The sequence below is a fragment of the Meles meles genome, chromosome 1 (assembly GCF_922984935.1).
Source record: "Meles meles chromosome 1, mMelMel3.1 paternal haplotype, whole genome shotgun sequence".
NCBI lineage: Eukaryota > Metazoa > Chordata > Mammalia > Carnivora > Mustelidae > Meles > Meles meles.
The window spans coordinates 119,331,709-119,354,500 of record NC_060066.1 but is presented as its reverse complement, the minus strand read 5'-3'; the positions used below and the strand labels follow the sequence as shown (position 1 = coordinate 119,354,500).

Here is a 22,792-nt window from a genome sequence, read left to right as displayed (position 1 = left end):
AGGACAAGACAGCTTCACTACTGAATTCAACCACTTAAGGAATTAATGCCAGTCCTTCTCAACTCTTCAAAAAAAAAACTGATGAGGAAGAAACACCTTCCAAATTCATTTTACAAAGTTACTATTATCTTGATACCAAAGCCAGGCAAGGACACTACCAAAAATATATAAATAAATAAAAAATAAAAAAGGAAATTATGAGCCAATATTCCTGATAAATATAGATGCAAAAATTCTCAACAAAATATCAGCAATCTGAATTCAACAGCACAATAAAAGGATCATATATGGGGCCCCTGGGCAGTTCAGTCCATTAAGTGTCTGCCTTCCAATGAGGTGATGATCCCAGTGTCCTGGGTTTGAGCTGGGCAGCAGGGAGTCTGCTTGTGCTCAGTGTCTCTCTCTCTCTCTCAAATAAATAAATAAAACCTTAAAAAAAAAAAGGATAATATACCATGGCCAAGTAGAATTTATCCCTGGGTTGCATGATTCAACAGGTGTCAATCAATCTCACGATTACAGGGGAGTTATGGGGAGGAAAACCACAGAGGTAAATTGCCTTGTTCATCACATCATATCCAGGGTACATATCATCAACGTGACTTATCATTGTTGATGTTGACTTTGATAAGCTGACTGAGGTCTGTGGGCTTCTGCGCTGTTAAGTAACTCCCCGCCTTGTCCACTCTCCCCTTTTCTGTTTTGTACTCTTGTAAGGAAGTCACAACCTGGAGCCCACACTTAAGAAGTAGCTACATAAATTATTTGGGCTTCAGCATGGGAGATTCGTCTCCCCCCCCCACACACACACCTTGTATTTATTTACTCATTTATTCATGTCAGTACAGATTCATGCATATTTATTTATACTTTGGGTTATAATCCAAAACTATTCTGTGGCTCCCGTTGTCCAGCTTTGGCCACTGGGATCACCCTCGGTTGACTCCTGTGTTCTTTGTAATATTTTTTTAAGATTTTATTTATTTATTGGAGGGGAGGGGAGAGCACACAAGCAGGGGAGGGGCAGAGGGAGAGGGACAAGCAGACACCCCGCTGAGCAGGGAGCCCCAGGAGCAGGAAGCAGGTGGTGGGACTTTGGGATGATGACCCCAGCTGAAGGCAGACGCTTAACCGACTGAGCCACCAGGCGCCCCTCCTTGTAATTTTTTATATGGATGGTTATAACGTTCATAAATTAAAGGACTTTGGGATCCTTGATAAGTTTCAGTGTAAAGGCGATCTGAAACCAAAAAGTTTGAGAACTGGAGCTCTAAGGGACCCCCTACGTGAACCCAAACACCACGTGTGGGCGTGGTTCTGCAGGAAGGGGCTGCAGACAGCGGAGGAGCAAAGGAAGCCGCACACCCGCACGCAGGGGGACACGCACTTCTCCGTGCCACGCGCTAGGTCCTGGAGTTTTCTCCTGGTCCCCACGCAGACGCATCTCACCCTGCCGTGCCTTTCCAGGAAAGGCCACTGGGGGGCGCGCGGCCCACAGAGTGAGTTACTCACCAGCGAGTGCGGAAGGCACAGAAGTCTTGGCTCGCTCCTCGCTTTCCTCCGCCGAGCCCGGCCCCGGCCTGGCCTTGACGATCTCACTGTCTGCAGGCTCAGCCGGCTCGCCCTCCCGGGCCACATCCGGCGTGCCGGTGTGGCGGCTGGGGACAGAAGCGCTCCCGCGGCAGTGGCGGGGCGCGCGCGAGGCCGCTGGGTTCTGCAGTCCTCGGATGGGCGCCACGGGGCCTTCCACCGGCCGGTCTCTGCTGAAAGCCGCCGGACAGCTCCCGGGGCCGGCCCAGCTCCAGCCCTTTCGTCTCCGGGCTGGCTGGGCCCGCCGACCCTTCCTTCTGCGGGCGCACGACAGAGATAACCGGCTGCAGCTGGAGACCCGGCTAATTGATACAATAAGTTCTATAATTGCCTCGAAAATAAGGTAATGATTTGGCTGAGGGAATGCTTTGATCTTATCAGCCAAGAAAGACCTCTCCAAATGAAAGTTCAGGGGGGCTGGAGGCCTCCAACTCGGAGTGTGAAGCTGGGACAGCCTACTCTCCCACCCTACCACCACCCCTGCACCCCATGTCCCCTGGGCCTTGAGTCACACTCCAGGCTTTCCAGGCTTTTCAAGAAGGGATGGAAGCACCCTTTTCCTAGACTGCAGAATAATATTCGTACATATGCCATTGGTTATGTATGGAGAAGGGGTGAGTTCTGGGAATGATTTCTCCAGCCCTAGAGATGCTGTAGAAACGGAGGGGGGGGGGTGCAGACTGGGATTCTGAGAACCCTGATTTGGCTCAAGCCTGATGAGGTTTCCTATACAGTGAGGGATGCTGATTTGGGCCTTTCAGGCAGGAAGGGGTACCAGAGGGAGGAGAACCTTGGTCTTGCCTTCTCCGAGAATCTGCACACACACACACACACACACACACACACACACACACACACACACTCTCTCTCTCTCTCTCTCTCTCTCTCTCTCAGTGCGCTGTGGGTGTCCCTGCCTGGCAGAGGCCCCAGCACAAAGAGGATTAGAGAGATGAGCTAATCTGGTTTGTATGCCAGACATGGCCCCAGAAAGGGACCTTGTCTACCCTGATGTTTAAGGAGGTGAAGGAGTGAGGAGTCCTCCTTTTGGGGCCTGCTGGCTGACAGTATCAAAGCCTCCTTCCCACTGGGGTCGGGAGGATGTGGAGTCCTGGCTCTAGAAGCAAATCTTAGGGAAGAGAAAGCAGAGGCCTTGGAGAATCTGGTGGGCTGTGCTACAAGAAACCAAAGAGATAAAGACAGAAATTGGCCCCCACAGAGGGAACTAGGTGTCCGCCCTCCTTGTTTTGCCAGTGAGGAAACTGAGGCCAGGAGTACAAAAGTGACCTTTAGAGGATGGAAATTGTGCATGGCTGAGTGGAGGGGAAAACTCCAGTTTTCTAATTTCTTTCAGTCCAGCGCACACACCCCTCACTGTCTCAGGGCCTGCCGAGGCAAGTGTGGGACAGAGAGCAGGAGAAAAGAGCAGAGACAAAGGAAAACAAAGAGACACGGGGTTGGTGGAGCAGGAATAGAGAGGGAACACAGTCCGGTACACAGAGAGAGTCAAAGAAGACATGGAGAGTGAAAGAAAGATGAGAGAGAGACAGTCAATATAGACTCATAAAGAGAGAGAAAGACGAAGAGAGGTTCAGACAGAGGACGAAAGGCCAGCAGACACAGACACACAGAGAGACAAAGGAAGACAGAGAAACGAACACAAAAGATAGGAATGGACGCAGCATGATAGTAATATGAGCCAGACAGAGACAGACCTGGAGAGACCGAGGGAGGACATGGAGAGAGCAAGAGACAGAGCCAACTGAGGGAGGCAGAGTGGGAGGGAGGTGGATCGAATGGGCTCTGCAGATTTGTGACCACTGGAAGCAAATCTCACTTCCAGAACGTTCTAGGGCCCAGAACAGGTGGTGGGGAGAGAAAGAGAGTTCAATGTTTAGACTATTTGATACAGGCAGATTGGGAGAGGGTGGCTGGGGGCAAAGTGGGAACCTCTCTCCCTTGGGGTTAGGCTGGTCAGTGACCACCCAGAATCCCAGCAGCACACCCACTGGCCTCACACAGAACCTGGGCCACCCGCCCAGGATGGCTGTGAGCCCGCCTACCGCCTGGCTCCAGTCTGATTACAGCCCAAGTGCTAAAAGGCTCCAGACCCCCTTGCCCCGCCCCCATGGTTCCGCCTCCCGAAGCCTCCCCTCTATGTTCCCTTCTCCCTTAGCTCCCTGTTTTCCTTTCTCCCAAGCCCCTTGGGGGAAGAATCTACTCTCCTGTTTGGCCACTGGCTGGGAGGAAGAGGGTCCCTGTCTCTGCCTCTGCCCCACTGAGGCCCCTTCCCTGATTTGGGTTGGATCCTCCTTCCCTCCAAAGCCCTCTTGGCCTGGCCTCTTGGAGACACGCTTCCGTGCCTCGCCTGGGAGCTCATAAATACCAAGGAGGGGCCAGTCAGGCTGTGTACAAAAGTGTAGATTCCCTGTTCTACTCCCCTTAAAAGCCCCCGAGTTCTTTCCAAGCTCTTTCCTCTTCCCTAGACACCTATATGGGGTGGCCAGGGAGGGAGAAATGGGGTGGGGGCATGAGGGGCCTGTGTGAACCTGGCCCCATTTCAAATAAGACTTGCCTCCGTCTGCAAAGAAACCTCAGGAAAGGCGTCTCAGGGCCCCTTGTGCAAGCAGCAGGCTCAGGAATTCCTTGACTCCCATCCAAACCTCCCCCCAGCCCCTTCTCGGCCTTTCTCTCTGCTCATTACCATCCACGCCACCTCCCACCCACCAGGAAAGAGAGAAGGTCATCACCAAAGGGGCCCAGGAAAGGGGGGAGTGGCCTCCTGGGGGGGTCAATCCGGGTAGAATAAGAGCTGTTTACCCACACCACCTGAGCTCCCCTTAGCTTATCTCCACTCCCATCTAAGGGCCAGTAAAAACTCGAAATCATTCAGCCCCACACAGCTGAGAAGAGAGCGAAAGTAGTCCCCATGGGGGAGCAGAGTATGAGGTTAGACATCCCCAGTGAGGAGAGACCCTTCTCCGTTGGGCAGCCACTTTTGAGAAAGCAGGGGGCTATGGTGCCACCTTGAGGAAGAAAGGAGAACTTGGCTCTGCGGGCTGGATGGAAGGTGCCCACCTGGAGGCCCCAGGGAATCCAGAGGCCTTGAGGGGGCAAGGGGGGGGGTGTCTGGAATTCTTCCTCCCGTCTCTTCTGACGTTGCCCACTAAATCTACAGTATACAGCCCTGAACAGCAGGGTCCAGTGTGCTGCCCCTCAGGGGGCTTTATTGTATTTGCCTGAAAACATCCAGGGAATAAGACCCTGTCTCTCCTTCTGTGTCATTTAGGATGCTCTGGCCAGTGCGAGGCATACAGCAGGTGCTCAGTAAGTGCCAACCTGACTCCATGCAGCGCTCTCCACACCAGAACTTGACTCCCAAATCAGTGATTCCCGCCTCCCCCAGTTAGGGCAGGGTGGGGGGTAGCGGGTGGGAGGGAGGGAGGGAGGGAGGGGTAGGTCAGGCCCTAGCCTGAGTCTCTGGCCTTGACCCTCTGGCTTGAAGTCCAGCAGGCAGCGGCAGCGGCCCTCGCGTGAGCTGCTGAGCTCTCCAGTGGTGTCTAGGACCTTGAGACTGGAAGTTTGTTTTGAGATCTGAAGTCCAAAGTGGCAGATCCCAGAAAACCTCTTCTTTGGCTCCGTATTTGTTCTCTAGTTAAGTGGTTGAGTGCAGCTCTTGCACTCAGCTGGCTCCTGCAGCCTGGGGTTCCTGCTGGGGAACTGGGGGCTCAGATGGGAGGGGAAGAAGAAGAGGAAGGAACAGAGCCGCATTTGGCTTGTCCACTCTAGAGCAGAGGTAGCCTGTAAGCCCGGGGGGGGGGGGGAGTCTTGTCCCCTCACCCACTGTCCTTGCTCTTGGAGCTGCTGATGTTTCTGGGGGCCCCCTTCACTCAGCAACATGCTTCAATAGCTGAGCATCTATATTGTGCCAAGACACGGTCCCACTTGACTGTGAAGACAGCTGAAGCCAAAGAAGGGGCCTCAGAAGTGAGTCTGGGGCCCACGTGGGTGAGTCCATGCACAGTTAGGGCCGATGTGATCATCTCCAGCCCACCCCATAGCCTCGGGCCTATATGTAGAAATAAACACAGGGCCAGAGTCACACCCAGGCCTAAACACACAGGGGAGTCTGGGAGAGGCTGCCAGAGCCTGCAGACCTTGTAGACCGCTGCCCAGCATCAGGGTGGAGCTGGGCTGGGAGAGGTGAATCAGTGGTTCAAGGAAAGGGTCCCAGCCAGGAGTGAGCCTGGGCCCACTCCTCTCTCACCTGCCCCTCTCAAGGACCCTCAGCAGAGAGTCTGACAGAAGGGCCAAATGGGGCCTCCGGACTGAGGAAGAGAGGAGGGGAGGAAGGGTCAGTTGGTTGGCAGGAGGGAGGTGTATGGCTGCATGCTGGCCCTGCTTGGTCTTTGTATTCAATCCTCTCCCATTCTTATGCAACTCCAGTCCACTCTCTACGTTCAAGTCCTATCCCCCACCCTGCAGAACGTAGACCACCCTGGCTACCTAGCTGAACTCCTCTCCAACCCTGGTCTTTGGCTCCAGCTGTCTGGTCCCCTGGCTAGTTTTTGCACATCAGCCGGCACCTACCGTGGGGTCTCTAGGTTGGCTGTTCCCTGTGGTGGGAATATTCTTCACCAAGAATCTGCCTGGCTTATTCCCGCCCTCAAGTCTTTGCTTCACCCTCATGAGCCTACCTTGATCATCCTAGTTACAACTCCGTTTTCCCCACTGTACTTACCCATTCTGACATACTAGATGTTACTTATGATGTCTACTGTGTGTTGTCCATCTTCCCTCGATAGAACATAAGCTCCATGAGGGCAGAAATTACTTTGTTTTGCTCTGTTCACTGATGCGTCCTTGTGCCTAGCACAGCCTGGAACGTGGTAAGGAGTAAATAAATATTTGTTTAGTTAATGAATACACTGCCTCCTGCCACAGAAGGTGAGGTTAAAGGAGTGAGAGGTGGGAGAGGGGATAAAAGTCCTTCTGAGCCCTTCTCTCCTATATCTGCCTCTAGATGTCTGCAGCATCTCTGAAGCCAGCTGCACCCTGTCCACTCACACTCTGGCGCCTCTAACATCCCCCTTTGGACACCCCCCCCCCGCCCCCCAACCAAGAATTGGCAGTGAGTTTGGTGTGGAGGAGGGTGGGCAGTTTCCAGAGCATTGTTTACACCAAGGCTTTGGAGTTTAGATAAATCTCGGGGAGCGGCACGAAAGACACCTGGGAATGGGGGGCTAGGCAGGAGAAACTGAGGCTGGAGAAGTGGTCAGGGCCATTCCCCAGGCAAACTCTCCAAGTTGTAAGGCCAGGGTTTAAAAAAAAATTTTTTTTTTTTTTTTTTTTTTTACATCTTGGTGGGGGCCACTCTGACCCCAAATGTCCTACCAGCCTGCCTGATGAGTGCCGAGAGAGAAGAGCGGTGTCACTTTCAGCAGTCGGGGCTTTACTACGCCCCGGGGCGCTGTGCAGGGGATAGGTGGCGGAGAGGGTGAGGAGGAGGTGGGGAGGAGGAAGGATGGGAAGGCGAAGAGGATAAATGGCTCCGGGGCTTCCACTCTCTCAGCAGGACCCCCACCCTGGCCTCTGGTTCGGGAAAGCCGCCCAGCTGTTTCTGATTCTTCCATACTTGCAGCCCCGCCCGAGGGGGTGTGGGGGGTGGGGGTGGAGGAGACCCGGGCGCCGGGGGAGCCGGGAGAGACTAAGCCCTGCCGAGGCCGGACGGTAAAGGGCGGGGAGTGCCTGCCCAGTCCGCAGGTGTGCCTCCTTTGCTTCCGTCTTCGATTCGTCCACAGGACACAGGGAATCATCGGGGCCGGGCAGGCGGGTGAGAGCCATGTCTAAACATTGTTTAGGGGAAGGGGTTGCCGTGGGCAGTGGGTCGGAGGAACGAGGAGCAGCAAGCCCTAGATGAGAGAAGCCCCTACCTGAAGCCGGCAGCCTAAAGCGCCCCAGTCGGCAGCAATCAAAGGGAGTTAAGATCCTCTCGCAACTCCCTGCGGCAGAGGTTCTACCCATTTCACAGAAGCGCAAGAACCGAGAGAGGGTCGAAGAAACGAGTGCATCCTCCGTGGCTCAGCTGCAGTGTCACCGGAGGTTAGAGGACAGGGGAGAGTGTCTGCAGCCCCCCTTATTCTGCGCTCCCGGCCATCACCCACGGAACTTTGGGTTGCCGAATGAAGGGCGCTAGGACCCGGTGGCGCGGCGTCGGTCGGGACTGGGCTCCGCGGGCTCCGAAGGGCGCCCTCGCGCCCCGTCACGTCCCTCCGGAGCAGGTGGGGGCGCGACGCGGTAATGCACGGAGGGGCGGAGGCGGCCGCCACACCTAGGGCGCTGCGGGACCCGGTGCTGGCGCGGGCGGAGCCGCCCAGAGGGCCGCGCGTGTCCCCGGCTTCGGCCCCGCCCCGCGCCGTCCAATGAGAGCCCGCGGCCGAGGGGCTGTCCGCACACTCTGCCCGCAGCCCCACTCCGCGCTGCCGACCCCCTGACACCGCGCCCTGCGCCCGGGCAGCGCGTCCCAGACTTCGAGCTTGGTGCGCCCCCGTCGGCTTCCGGACCCCGTTCCTTGCGCCCCTCTCCGGGACGCTGCGCCCGGGCTCCTGGACTCCAGGTGCCTCTGGGTCCCGGGCCAGCGGCGAGCCCTATGGCCCTCCAGGGGGATGAGGTAGGAGCAGCCTGAGTACCCCGAGCCGGTGTCCAGTCCACGCCCCTCCGGGCCGCGCGGCGGGAGTCATCGGGGAGCTATGCTGAAGCCGGGTAGTGCGGAGGAAGCCGCGCAGCTCCCCCCTCGGCGCACACGCGCCCCTGTCCCCGTGCTCGCGCCAGGACCCGCGGCCCCCGACGGCTCTCGGGCTTCTGCCCGCCTCGGTCTTGCCTGCCTGCTGCTGCTGTTGCTGCTGACGCTGCCGGCCCGCGTAGACACATCCTGGTGGTGAGCGTGGCTCTCGGGGTGGGGTGGGTGAGGGGCTGGGTCAGAGGCCGGAGGCGCCCAGAGGGAGTACGCAACTCCTGGCACCCGCTGCTCTGGAGACCAGGCTCTCGCTTCGACGAAATTAGAGATGATCCGAGCAGGACTGTCACTTAAGTCGCAGAGTGCGTGTGAGGAGGTGGGTGGGTAGGTGTGACGCTGGCCCAGGGAGGTGGGCCCTGGGCATTTGGAGCAAGGACGCCGGGTGGTCGAGGCTTCCCAGACTCTCCTGGGCTATGCCCGCTCCATTTCAGCTCAGTCTTCTTAGAGGGAAAAGCTACTTTCCAAGTTTCCCTCAGGGTGGATTTAAGGAACCAGTTGACCATCTGGGGCTTTCGGTGGCCGTCCAAAGGACCCTCTGATCGCCTAGGTCGCCCCCCTGAGGAGAAAAGGGCAGCTGGCAAGGGCGGACGAGCCTCTCGCTAGTCTACCCCACCCGGTAACGGTAACGCAGTAAGATTTTGGTGAGGCTTAAGCACCCAGCACAAGGTTTAGAAATGGAATCAAGGCAAAAATACTCCATTAACTCCCACAATTAAGACAAACAAAACACTTGGGTTTGCATAATTTTGGCGTTTGTCTTCAGCCTCAGCTTTGAGGATGTTACTTCGAACCTTGATAACTCTCTCTTCTTCTTTTTCTTCCCCAGATGACCACCCCATCTCTTCCATCTCTCTCCCCTCCAAGAACCAGAGGCTTCTGGAGTCCCAAAGTATTAAGAGACCCTCCCCTCAGATTTCTTACAGGCCTGAGACTCCAGACACTTCACAAGAGGGCAGATGAGGCAAAAGGCATTAAACACCTACTGGATGTCTGTTCTTTTCCCAATCCTCCTGCCCCCCCCCCCCCATGGCATTCATCTTTTTCTCTCAGGAGAAAGAGCTGCTCTCCCCCCTCCCCTACCTTCTGTGGGGAGGGGGGAGAGGGGGAGTTGGACTGAGAAAAGACAGTCTTCTCATCTTTCCCCTTCACTGACCACCCCTGCACCATTGAACTGACCCCAGACTGGGCTCTTGCCCCTCCCTACCCATGCCCCCTTCCTTTCCTTACTCTGCCCCTCCCCCCCACCCTCCCCACCACAAAGAGGGGTCTCCCCCCCTCCTTGCACCCTGTGGCTTTTCTCCTGTAGACTTGGAATCTTGGCTAGAAGGGTGAGGGGTGGCTGGCTGAGGGGCCAGCAAGCTTGGGCTGCAGATTCCTATCATTTCAAGATGCGTTGCTCTCCATCCCCACCCCCCACCCCCATTTTCCTGTTTCAGAAAAATCTCTCTTTTGGATCTTTTTAATCTCTGCAGTGTTAGGGAAGGCAAGGGAGGGGGTTCTGGATGGGGGAGAAGGGAGGCCCGTATCTTACATCTGGCTTGAAACATTCTTTTAGGAAGGGAAAGAGAAGAGGGGACAAAGAGGAGAAAAGCCTTTCAAAGTTCAGAGTGAGATCAAAGCCACCCTTTACGTCAGGGGCTCAGTTTGGCTGGGGATTTGTGTGTTCAGTGGCCCGATGGCGAGAGGATGAAGTGACCACTTACCATCTTTATCCATCCCACATGGCAGTTTGCTCTTAGGGACTCCTGATTGCTTCTTACCAGTTTGGGAGGTAGTTTGGGGACCACTTGGTGTTTAGGTGAGGAAGTGTCACTCTGCTAATTTCAGCATCCTGGTAGTGCTTCCTCCTCCCCAAATGCTACTTGGCTACTCCCTCTCCCTTCCTTTCTCCCTCCTACTACTCTCACCCCACGTGGTTCACATTAAATATTTTGGAAAAACTCTGGGTAGAAGAGCTGGGGGGGTGGTGGGCGGGCAAGCCAGTGATACAGAGGAATTCAGCAGTCCCAGAGAAAGCGAGGAAGGCAGCAATGGAGCCAGGATGGGGAGTGAGTGCAGAGGTCATTTCAGTCTCCTTGCGTCACACCTGTCATAGCTGTCAGCCCCAGATGCCTGCCTTAGTGGTCATCACTTCTGAGATAAAGTGGAAAGCTGCTTTCTAAAGGCAGGTCAGGCCCCCAAGGTGATTATCTCTCTTTCCTTTAGGAAAAAAACCCAGCAAGATTGATATTCTGTCCAAACCCTGGAAGAGATGCCTGTTGACTCTGTGTGTGTCCATGTTCCAATCCGGAGCAGGTCATCACTATCGCCAGCTAACAGTCTGATCTTCCCCACAGCCTTTCCCATACTCCCCAGTCATGCCTTCCCTCTCCCCACCTCTCTCTGGAGGAGGAGACAGATAGTCTCTTCTTATTCTGTGATAAACAGAACAAGAAATAGGGGGTTCCTTGCATGTGCCTCCCTGTTCCAGTTTGCATTCTGCAGGGAGCTGGATGTAGGGAATCCCAAGAGCAGGGCAGGGTTCATGGATTCACAAAGGGAGAGGAACAGAGTGGTATAATATTAGCATTATTGTTACCAACAGCAGCAGTCGTTTCATGAGCCTTTACTAAGCTCCAGACACTATAAATAAGTACCTTACAAGCAATCATCTTGTTCAATCCCCGAGTAACCCAGCGAGTAGGTACCATTATTATCCCCATTTCACGCATGAAGACAAGGAGGGCTAGGAGGGGAGTGGTAAGACTTGCCCAGTGCACACCACTTTTGGAGCTATCGCTCTATTCTTGGTTAAGCATTGTATGTCTTTCTTGCTCTTGGGATGAAAACGAGCTTGGACATTGGAAGCCGATATCTTTGGTTCAGCCTGGTTCTCCTCTGGCCAGCTCTGATGGACAGAGCTGGGTGTTATCACTTGCACTCCCTGAACCTCAGTTTCTTTCTCTGTAAAACAGAGCGCTCTCTCTGTCTTGAGAGGTTTTATTAAGGAAAACATTTCATGAACTGCAAAGCACCATATAAATGTTGTGGTATGGAGAGACTGAGGGAGGGTAATAGTTTTATCCCTGCATTCAAAGCCCTGTGTGGGCTGGGCTGAATTGTGTACACTGGGGACTGTACGAGGGGAAATGAAAAGAGGATCCCTGGCCTCATTAAAAAGACACAAATATAAAACATCTGCAAATAGGCTGGCAATGTCAACAGAAGTGAGACTGTAATTGAAATGAAGTTTATGGCCGGCTGGGGGAGAAAAGAGAGTTGGCGGCAAATCAGAGGGGTTAGGTGTTGATTCAGCAAACAGTTATTAAGTATGTACTATGTGCCAGACACTGTTCTAGGTCCTGGAGATACCCAAGTGAACAAAACAGACAAAAATCCCTGCTTTCATGGAGCAGGGTGTCTGCATCACCTGGGGATGTTGGTAAAAATGCCTATTCTAATTCAGTAGGCCTGGGGTGAGGCCCAAGGCTCTGCATTTCTAACAGATCCCCAGATGATGCTGATACTGCTGCTCTGCATCAGGGCCACACTTTGAGGAAAAAGTGGGTGAGAGGAGGGTATAAGTCACTCTGTCAAAGGGAGGGGTGTGAATGGTCAAAAGCAGGTAAAAAGAGCATTCTGGGGCAGGAAGCTGAGAAGAAGTGAAAACTTCTGAAAGGGAAAACAGAGCTGGGGGTCAGAGGCATTTCACCTCCTCTTACCAGCCAATGAACTGGGGGATGCCTTAACCATCTCTGCGCTGGGCTCCATGCTTGGCACATGGTAGGCATTTTGTAGGCATGTGCTAAATTGAGAGGGGGCTCAGGCTCAGTTTCATTGGAGGCCCCCACCCCAACTCCAAGGGCCTGATTCCAGGCCAGCAGGCGAGAGCCCTGCTCTGCAGAATCTTAGTGGGGTACTTAGTGCAGCAACATTAGTATGGTAGGGGTGGTAGTAGAGAAACATAATTATCTTCCCGTCTGAGATACTCAACAGATGTTCCCACGCTCAGTGAGGATGTAACAAGAAGGACCGATGTGGGCTGCAGCAGAATGGATTTAAGTCAGACCACAGGAAGGACTTTTTGCCAGAGTTTGGCCTGCCCCACTCCAGACTGTCTCATGAGGGCTGGATTACTGGTCTCCCATTCCCATCCAACCCCCCTCTTTCCAAGCCCCAGTAAAAAAAACAAACACCCATTGCTTAGAGCAGTACTTGGGCTGAACTGGGGAAGCAGAACGGTGGTGAGACAGGGACCAGCTCCAATTCCAACCGTCTTGATTCTCCAAACAAAGCACCGCGGCAGTGGGTGTAACTCCAGGCTGTGCGTCAGGCGGCCTTTTCCGGCCTGGCCCAGCCCGGGGTGTTTATTTTGTTTGTTCCTGGAAGCTATTGCCCTGATGGACAGTGCTGCTGGGGACGCTGATTCCATGGGATTTGTCAGTGGTGGGCCAGACCTCTCCCCCCTCCCAGGGGACAGATGGGCCCCATCAGCCCTGCTGAGCTCCAGAAGAGGCAAGCATCAGCCCTCCTTGTGTTTGTTTGAGTTGGTGTCACCAGTGGTGACCTAGTTTGTGGGTGAGGGCCGGGTGCGTGAATGTGGGTGGGGGGTGGGCATAGAGCCCAGGGCAGTCCAGCTTTTCCCCTCTCCCCACTGGCTGTCTTCTGTTCTCCTCACCCACTTCTAGGCCCATTTTTGGGATCTTTCCCAAACCACAGGCTCATTCACAGACCAAACCAAATCTTTTCAGCCTGTGGCAGCAAATGCCCTCCTTGACCCCCACCTGTTCAGAGAAGGGGACAAAGGTATCCTTTTGATGTGTTAGGATAGGAGAGAAGAGAATCCACAGCAAGCCAAGGAAGGTGCTAGGTGTTGGGAGAGACAATGAGGGAGTGAGAAGTGGATGAATGGGTCAGGTCTCATTTGGTGGCCTTGTGGGGAAAAAAGGTCACGATGCAGTCCTGTCTTCTCTGAAACATTCTTCCCAAGGCTTGTGGTAGAGTCCAGAGCTAAGAGCATTTGAGTGAAGAGAAAATAATGCCTTGAGAAATTTGAGAATGACTAACAACCCACCTAACATCTAGTAACCCACCCCAACTGACCTCTTATAATTGCTTGAATTAGCTGCACTGGGGACTGGAATATGGGAAGGGTCACCCCGTTGCTTTGCTTTGGTTTCCCACTCCTAATAGCCCTCTGCCCCTGCAGGTTCATCCAGGACATCATGCCTTATAGGTTGGGGAGGATGACGTTGGAAGACTCATTAGTTAAGAAAGGCTGTGGGACCTGGAAATAAAGGGTATAGGGAGGAGATCTGTGGGTGGGGTCTTCCTCCCCAGACCTCAGGATTGGGGATGAGGAGTTTTAGCTACATGGATCTGACTAGAGCTGGAGGCATTCCTCACAATTGCCCAAGATGTCTCTTCCCACTGGCCCCGCCCTGTCTCCATCCGTCCTCCCCCAAACCCTGTCTTCGTGGACCAGCCATGAAGGACGTGCCTCTCACATGTGGGTGTAAGAGTGTTGTCTTAGACTCTCATTTTGTTAGTTTATTTTTCTCCGAGGCTCTTAATGTTTATTAAATAAACAGGCAATGGGTTTGTGTGACATGCTCATGGCTTCTATTGTATGTGACACATGCCTGGCCTGTGTTCTGGAGTGTGTGTCACTTTGGTCTTTGGCTGGGGAGTGGGTATCGGTGAGAGAGCACTCAGTGAGTGTCTGTGACTGCCTAACCATTTCTCCAGAGCTCTGGGGAAAGCTGCACCCACTGGCCTCAGGGGGCTGGCCTCAGGGGACGTGGTTGGAGGAGGGGAAGGAACCTCTTCAAGTTCTGAAGGCCAAACCTCTCCCCTCCTTATCCCCCTCCTGAGGCAGGAAAAGGACCAGGATGCTCTGACAGGGCCATCTCCACCTTGCAGGTACATCGGGGCCCTGGGGGCCCGAGTGATCTGTGACAACATCCCTGGTCTGGTGAGCCGGCAGCGGCAGCTGTGCCAACGTTACCCAGACATCATGCGCTCGGTGGGCGAGGGTGCCCGAGAATGGATCCGAGAGTGTCAGCATCAGTTCCGCCACCACCGCTGGAACTGCACCACGCTGGACCGGGACCACACTGTCTTTGGCCGTGTCATGCTCAGAAGTAAGGGCCTCTTGCACCCTTTCTGCCCCACCCCCCACACCGCTTACCTTTCTGTGCCTGGGGTGGTGAGTGGGTAGGACAGGCACGATCTCCCTCCCTTCTCCTACACACTACACCTCATAATCAGAGAGACAGCTGAGGACAGAGTCCAGGATCCCCTTGGGAAAAGACCCTCAGTACCCGAGAGATGTCAGCAGGGACTCCTCTAAATTCCAGTATTCGGGAATGATGGCACAAAGGTACAGCGTTCCCTGGTAACTCCTTCTCTCTTCTTTCCTTTCCCTTCCCTACCCCCCACCCCAGCCCAGCCCGGGTGTTCCCAGAACTGTCAGGCGGAGGGTTAGGAATGGCTGCTCTGTTCTTACTACCACCATCACTACCCTAACCCCAATGCTCCCAACACTCCAGTAATGGCGGCAAGGGATAAACAGAAAGGTGATATGTAAATATTTGGAGAGTTGGCGGCTTGGCCCCAGCTCAGCAAAAAAGCTAAGTCAAGCTAGACAATGAACTAGGAGGAAGGGAATGAGATGGGAATCTGGCTGTGTCCAGGGGACAGGGGTGATGAGTCATCAATCCCCAAGAGCAGGGTGGGAAGGAAAGTAGCAGGTCTCCCCAAACAGGCTGACCCCTGGGCTGGGGTCTCTATTGTAGGGGAACTGTCCAGCAGAGTAGGCCTGAAAAGGCCTGGAATGTGGACTGAGGCTGGCTTAGCTGAGCCAGGACTGGTACTCTGTGGGAGGGGATGACTCACTGTGAAACTTTTCAATGGATGGACCCAGGGAGTTTGGAAGAAGGCAAGAGTAGAGGTCAGCCCAAGAGGTCAGATGCATAAGAAGTGGATGGAGAGTAGTGAGGGCCGAGGCGAAGAGGTCAGATACTCTGGGGAATCCTCTTGGAAGGGAAGGGTGCCTTGAATAAAGGGGGTACAGGAGTTGCTCTGAGAAAGACAAGAAAACGGGAGGTTGCAGAGTTGCGGGTTGTGTGGGCTGAACAAGGGGCAGACGTGGGCCTCTGCTGAAACCTACTCCTGCCCTTCTCTCTGCAGGCAGCCGGGAGGCAGCATTTGTATATGCCATCTCGTCAGCAGGGGTGGTCCATGCTATCACCCGCGCCTGTAGCCAGGGTGAACTGAGTGTGTGCAGCTGTGACCCCTACACTCGTGGCCGACACCATGACCAACGTGGGGATTTTGACTGGGGTGGCTGCAGTGACAACATTCACTATGGTGTTCGCTTTGCCAAGGCCTTTGTGGATGCCAAGGAAAAGAGGCTCAAGGATGCCCGGGCCCTCATGAACTTACATAACAACCGCTGTGGTCGCACGGTCAGTACTCATGTCTATGCATATACATTCGTGTCTGCTGGGGGTGACCAGGATGTGTGATCATGAACTAAATGCGAAGGTGGCAGCACTAAAGGCTTCTGGATCACTTCCAAAGACCCCAACTCCCATGGCATTGGAGCAATACATGCAAGGGAGACTGGGAATACCTAGATTCAACCAAGTGCATAATTGTCTTCATATAGGTGGAAAGAAGGGAAGAGTGGAGAAAAGAGGGGAAGAAGTTCCAGGAAGGAGTCATGGAAGAAGAGGTTCTTGAATTTGGTCAGGAAGAATGGGTGGGATCTGATGGGGGAGAGAACAGCCAATGCCCCTTCTGTCCAGCCTAGGCCAGGTCTGGCAGATGTCAGAGCACTCCTGCTTTTAGCCCTGGGGAGGGTTAAAAAGTGCCCTGACTGGCTGTGTCTCCCTTACCTGCTTTCCCACCCCCCAGGCTGTGCGGCGGTTTCTGAAGCTCGAGTGTAAGTGCCACGGCGTAAGCGGCTCCTGTACTCTGCGCACCTGCTGGCGTGCACTCTCAGACTTCCGCCGCACAGGTGATTACCTGCGGCGGCGCTATGACGGCGCTGTGCAGGTGACAGCAACCCAGGATGGCGCCAACTTCACAGCAGCCCGCCAAGGCTATCGCCGTGCCACCCGGACTGACCTTGTCTACTTCGACAACTCCCCAGACTACTGTGTCTTGGACAAGGCTGCAGGTGAGTAAGGAAAGTGGGTAGGGACATGGAGCCCCAGCTCCTGGTGCAAGCAGCCCCGGTTAGTCACGGGGTGGTCAGCTTCAGGATTTAGGGAAGCGGTGCTGTGGGAGGAGTCGGTCTCCTCCCTACATGAACACCTTACAATGAGGCTGGTGGTGAATGCCTGAATCCACCAGTCCCAGGGCTTCCCAAGCAGGGAGAGGTCATCTGCCACTCCTTTATATCCCCAGCCTCTGGGGTACAGTAAGTACTGTGCAGGGAACATTTAAGTGAGTCACCCATTTCTCCATAGCAAGCAATGGGTGGGCTAAACAGAAGAAACATATGATGGAGCCCTAAGTCGCTGGCTCTTTACAATCCAGCTAAAGAGATGAGATGTAACAGGGAGACACATGCAACTGCAAAAGACAGATGACTGGAGAAATCCAGAAAAGCTTATTTGAAAATGTGGAACTTCAGCTCTTTCTTGAAGTGTAGGGATTACCTGGACAGCCTAGAGAGAAGAGCAGACAGAGAAGCAGAGTGGTAGGGGGAAAGTACATGTCGTTCTAGGAACCAAGAACTCAGATTAATCTAAGTGAAGGTTTGGGATGGGGGGGACTAGGGGTAGATAGAGGGTTCAGATCAGACCATGAATGGCCTTGGAAGACTGTATCCATGAGGTGCCTGGGTGGCTCATTCAGGTTAAGCATCTGCCATTGGCTCAGGTCATGATCCCAGGGTACTGGGATTGAGTGTTGCACCCAATTCCCTGCTCAGAGGAGAGCCTGCTTCTCCCTCTCCCTCTGCTCTTCCCGCCCCGCTCATGCTCTCTCTTGCTCGCTCACTCTCAAATAAATAGATAAAATCTTTTCTAAAAAAAGCCTGTATCCAGTGTGCTGCCATTGAAGATTCAAAATGGAGTTGGGGAAGCAAGGAAAGAGGAAATCCCAGGAGGGCTAACCGCTAACAGAAAGCAGCAAATTGTTTTTCAATCTGTTCCAGGTATTTGTGGTGGAATTCTTGGGGATGGTGGAAGTTGATATGCTATTGCCCCCAAAGAGTAGAAGTTACCTTCTTGGCTCAGATTTCAGGCTAAGACAGGTTAGACAAGGAATAACCTTATGTGCAGAAGAACTCTTCTTCCCCTGGTCTGTCATGGGCTCCCAGACTCTTCTCCATGGACTTGGCACTCAGGCCTTGGGAGAGATAGAGCCAGAGCCCTCAGCTGTTTTCCATTCTGTTTGTTTTTACCCATCACGGTCATTCCTGGAGAGTCGAGTGGCTCAGAGCAAAACTGGGCACAGAAACAGGGTGGGGCTCCACCCAAGTAACACAGAAAGTAATCTGTGTCCTTTGGATGGTGCTAGGAGAAAAAGGGTAGAAAGAGCCCTTCCGGTTGTTCCAGTGATTTCTTGCCACTAGGTATGCTTCCTTCCCACGTGATGGAATTCAAAGGACTACTCTCTGAATGTCTTGCAAAACTCCATGACACCTAGGCATAAGCCTATGCTGCCGTACCTAAAATGAACCTTTGGGGTAGGCTCTTTGGAGTAAGGGAGGATGGATCATCTATATGTTGATTTTCCTTAGAGGTATAAAACGAAGTCTCATAAAATCCAAAGTAGGGCCTGGAATTCAAAGGGTTCGAAGTCAGCCCATAAGGGAGTAGCGAGCCAGAAATTCCCTTCAAAGCAGCCCTGTCCATTGAACTTTCTGTGATGATAGAAATGTTCTACATCTGTGCTTTCCAGCATGGTAGCCACTTAGCCACATGGGATTATTGAGTATCTAAAATATGCTAGTGTGACTGGGAAACTGAGTTTTAAATTGTATTTAATTTTAGTTAATTTAAATCTAGATGATCACATGTGGCTAGTGGCTATTACAATGGACAGCTCAGCCCCAGAATGAAGAAGAGGCTCCGGGTGCACAAGAGAAGGACTTAAGACCCAGCCCTTAGAGTCCGGAGAATAACAGAGAGTACAACTAGTTAGCTCACACATCAGAGGAGTGACCTCCTAACACTTTGGGTTGTATACTCCTATCGTTAAAAATTTCTTGGAGCATGCACTTCCAAAATGTGGATCTTTACTTATAACAGATAGATATGTCCTACTGTATTAATATGTACATTATAAAACATACAAAGTAGAGATTTTAAGTTTATGAGATAAAAACAAATATAGAAGTTCTAAGTTCTAGCATTTTCTTTGTGTATCACAGTAGAATGCGCAGCCTGCTGTGACAGAATCAATCTGTCAATCAATCAGTCAGTCAATCAATCAATCCAGTCAATCTCAGCCCCCAGGTCAGTTCCTGTCCCATTTCTGGGGAAACACTAGGCTAGATCCTTTCTAGGGTCCATCCCACCCAAAATTCTATGATTTTTATGATCTGTTGGCAGGATCTCTTTTGCTAAAATCGGTCAGAATGAAGCCCTAAGCATTCTCTGTGCAGAGGGATAACATTATCCCTACCCTTCAAGGGTTCCTACTGTAAGGAGTAAGGGATATTTTGTAGGAATTCCATAGGGATATGCTTCTGGGCAGTCATGTGAATCAGTTTGCATCCTCAGCTGAATGGAGATTATAGACATAGTCTAACAGTTCACTGAGTTAGATGCTATTATTATGCCTATGTTCATAGGAGAAGGCTGAAGTCCAGAGAGATGAACTACCTTGCGAAATCACACAGCTAGGATGTGGCGGAGCTGGAATTTAAACTTGGACAAGCTGATAATAAGGCCTGTGCTTTTAGTGGCCATACTGTACTACTTCCCTGTATGGTACAACTTCATAAAATATCAACTAAGGACCAAAATACTAACAAAGGGTAGCTGGATTCGAGCTGTGGCAAGACTTCTTAGAAAAGATAAATTATAGGCTTAGTTGTTTTGTTTTTTTAACTTTTAGTATGGACAACTTCAAACACAGAGAGCCCTTACCCAGCTTTAACAGTTGGGAGCATTTTAAGGCCAGGTCTTGAAAGAGATGCAGAACTGTGTATTGGCCGGGGGATGTTGCAGGTGAAGTCAATGGTCTTTGGGGAGCCTTGATGGTGGGAAGAAGCCAGGCTGGTGCAGAAGGAAGCAAGGAGATAGACATTTTGGCTAACTGGGCATATTTTCAGGAAAAGGGATTCTTTATGGTTTCCTCTTGAGGATGTGGGTAAGGGAATCCAGGGCAGCTGAAGGAAGAGGTAACTTGGTTCTCACTCTCTCTCTTCCCCAATCCAGGTTCCCTAGGCACTGCCGGCCGTGTCTGCAGCAAGACATCTAAAGGGACCGATGGTTGCGAAATCATGTGCTGTGGCCGAGGGTATGACACAACTCGAGTCACCCGCGTCACCCAGTGTGAGTGCAAGTTCCACTGGTGCTGTGCAGTGCGGTGTAAGGAGTGCAGAAACACTGTGGACGTCCACACATGCAAGGCCCCCAAGAAGGCAGAGTGGCTGGACCAGACCTGAACATATAAATACCTCACTCGTCCCTCTATTTCAAACCTCTGACTCAGAAGCACAAGATCTTTGCATGCACACCTTCCTCTACCCTCAACTCTGGGCTGCTACAGTTTCTATTTAAGGACTTGGAGAGTAATCCAGAAGGACTCCTGGTGTCCTGACTGGTTCCTTAGCCCTGGGAAGGGGTTGACAGGGGATGTAAGAAATTGAATGGTTCCCTGACTGCCCCCCTCTGGAGGTGAGATGGGAGAGGGGAAGAAGTAGGGTCTTCAGAGTGATAGAAGTTGCACTAAAGCCCACAGTCAAGGCTCATCTTTCCTCTCCTTTGCACCGGCTCCCTGACACTTCTGGTGTGTGCAAGAGGAAGGGTACCTGGAGAGAGCTTCTTTGTGTTCCTACCTGACTGAGGGGAGATGGGACAGAGAGGAAACCACATCTGTTCCCTGGGTCAGTTTGAGCAGACTGCCTGGTACCCCAAATGAAACTCTTTGGCTACAACCGTCTTCCATTATCAAGAGCCTGGGATAGCTAGATAAGAGTTAGCCATAGTGGACAAGGTTCCATTCACATGCTCATACGTTCATAAACTGCTGTACTTTGTAGGGGAAAGAATTATATAATTATACAAACATACATTCTCTTCCAATCTCCCTCCTCTTTTCAACCTATATCAGACAGCACGTTGCTCACTCGCCTGTTGCTCACTTGCTGCCTGTTCAAACAGTGGCATATGGAGGTTCTTATGCCTAACAGATCACTAGAACACCCTGGAACACTCCTGAGAAAGAGTAATTTAGTAAGCCTGCTTAGGTCTTGGGATTTTTTTTTTTTAAGTTCCTAAGCATTATTCTGGAGGCCAGCCAGATTTGGGAAACACTCATTAAAGGATGGGACTCATGGAGGGTGGGAGAGGGTAGTAGGCCTGATCTCAAGAGCCCCACATGGGACATGAATGTATAGTAGGCAGGGATCTCTGGCTTGGGCAATTTTTAGGAGAAGATCCTGGTTTTTGAAGCTGGGAATGGAAGCCAGTGGCTACAGAGGGCAGGAGAGCTAGGGCTTGGGGCCAAATGGTAAACACTTAGAAAGCAGCCTTTCTCCATTTACTCAACAAAATTTTTTCAGTGACTCTCCAAGTCCTAATGATTATTATTTTTCACTCCATCTTTGGCTCAAATAGGGGAGTTCCTTCTATGCTACTATCTGCTGCTTAACTAAGCTTGCAGTAGTGGAGTCTCCAGAAATGGTAGTAAGTTAGAAGCTAGGACATGGAGTCTCAAAAACCGTGATGTCCTATTTTTATGTGACTTGGACAATGGCTATCTCTTGCCTGGTGACACTCTAAAAGACCAGAATGGCATAGAAATTTGCAGTTATGACAGACCTGGGTTGAAATCACAGCTGTGCCATTTACTGTTTTTGATATTTTGAACGAGATATTCAAATTCTCCAAGGCTTTATCATCTCATCTGTAGAGTGAGGTTACAAACCTATCTCAGATATTGAGTTTTAATTATACCCCCAATTTCAGCCATCGGATGCTCTCACTAAAGTCCCTAACTGGTCTAGCCCATCATGACATCTCTTGGAACCTTCCATTTAGAACTGTAAAGTATTGACAGCAGGCTGAAGATTAAGGGGCCTACACAAGGAATTCTGAATATAGGCCCCCCCACCTTTCCAAGTTCCTCTCCAACATCCCTTGGGGTCCTCACGTGTCTGTGGAGCAGCTTCACTCTGCACAGGCAGCAGAAGGATGGGGGAGCCAGAGCTCTGGGCCATGGGGGCAGATTTATTTGGATGATAGGACTAATATTTGTGTAACCTGCTGAGACCTGTGTGGGAGAGTTTAGGGTGGTTTTTCTTTTGGTGAGGGGTTTGCTCCGGTTTCACATCCATTAACACAAAACATGAGCTAGTCAGGGCCCTTGTGGTCTGCGGTGAGGGGATTCCTGTGGAGAAATGGGACTGAATGAGTCAGGCCAGGGGAATGTCTTCCTTGCAGACTGGAGTCAACTGGATAACTGATGAGCCAATGGTGGGATTAGGGAGGGGGAACAGGAGGGGAAGAGAAGAGCTTCTGACATCTTGAGCTGGGATTAAGAGGAGGAAAGCCTTGGGGTACTGGGAAAGTAAGGGGGTCATAGTCAGTCTGGATCAAGAATAGAGCTGCAGGAATTTACACAAGGGTACTGTCTTTGGATAGAGCCTCGGGTCCCAGTCCACCCGTGCTCTCACAAGAATGCCCGCGTTACTGCATAAATGTCCTAATTCTTCCTGGGACTTCAACCCAAGTTCACTCTGCCTGTGCTCTGTTACCTATTCCTTTTCTGTTCTTACCCCGTGGAAGGAACGGAGCCTCTTCTGGCCCCTCATAGTGCTCTGTGCTTCCCCCCTGGACTCTAAATTGAAATTCGTAAAGATCCAAGTTTTACAGTTTCCTATAAATGGTTAAGAGAAGAGTGGAGTGGATAGCGGGGTGAATAGCGAGGGAAAAGAGGTCCATGTGAGCCCCACTAGAGAAGCTATGTGGTTCCAAGAAGGAATGATGGCTAAACAATTTTTCCTCTTATTTCTTAGCTTGCCTCTGCATTCTGATTGGCTTTGGACAACTAGCATCTATTCTGTAATAAACAAACTAATTTACTTGGAATGAACAGCAAAAGGAGAACTGCATTTGGTGCGGTCAGGGCTCCATTTAGTTCTGCTGCCACCCACTCACTGCCTCTAACCCCCCACCCCCACCTCTGGTCAGCAGAGGTCTGTCTCTCTGGCAGCGGTCCCTTTGCCCCTCTCCTCTCTGA

At 52.2% G+C, this 22,792-nt stretch overlaps 2 protein-coding genes across 8 annotated transcripts in view; one reads left to right on the top strand and one right to left on the bottom strand.

Moving 5' to 3' along the window:
* Positions 1-22,792, bottom strand: part of ST7L (suppression of tumorigenicity 7 like) — a 125,062-nt gene that overhangs the window by 19,826 nt on the left and 82,444 nt on the right. Inside the window, exon 15 of one of the 7 annotated variants that reach the window (XM_046004007.1) lies at positions 8,553-8,939. The exons of the other annotated variants lie outside the window; for them this stretch is intronic. Coding sequence (XP_045859963.1) covers positions 8,856-8,939 — 84 coding nt within the window. The 3' untranslated portion in view covers positions 8,553-8,855. Of the gene's footprint in view, positions 1-8,552; positions 8,940-22,792 lie in introns of those variants that run through there. 7 annotated transcript variants of the gene reach the window in all.
* WNT2B (Wnt family member 2B) lies at positions 6,842-20,128 on the top strand. The gene is made up of 5 exons (XM_046004039.1): positions 6,842-8,524; positions 14,285-14,505; positions 15,554-15,831; positions 16,283-16,547; positions 19,765-20,128. The coding sequence occupies exons 1-5, from the start codon at positions 8,337-8,339 to the stop codon at positions 19,992-19,994; spliced, it is 1,182 nt and encodes a 393-aa protein (XP_045859995.1). The 5' UTR covers positions 6,842-8,336; the 3' UTR covers positions 19,995-20,128.

Coding starts and splice junctions, on each gene's coding strand:
- WNT2B (XM_046004039.1), top strand. CDS start 8,337: ATGCTGAAGCCGGGTAGTGCGGAGGAAGCCGCGCAGCTCCCCCCTCGG. Junction 14,506..15,553: donor TGGCCGTGTCATGCTCAGAA/GTAAGGGCCTCT, acceptor TTCTCTCTGCAG/GCAGCCGGGAGGCAGCATTT. Junction 16,548..19,764: donor TGTCTTGGACAAGGCTGCAG/GTGAGTAAGGAA, acceptor TCCCCAATCCAG/GTTCCCTAGGCACTGCCGGC.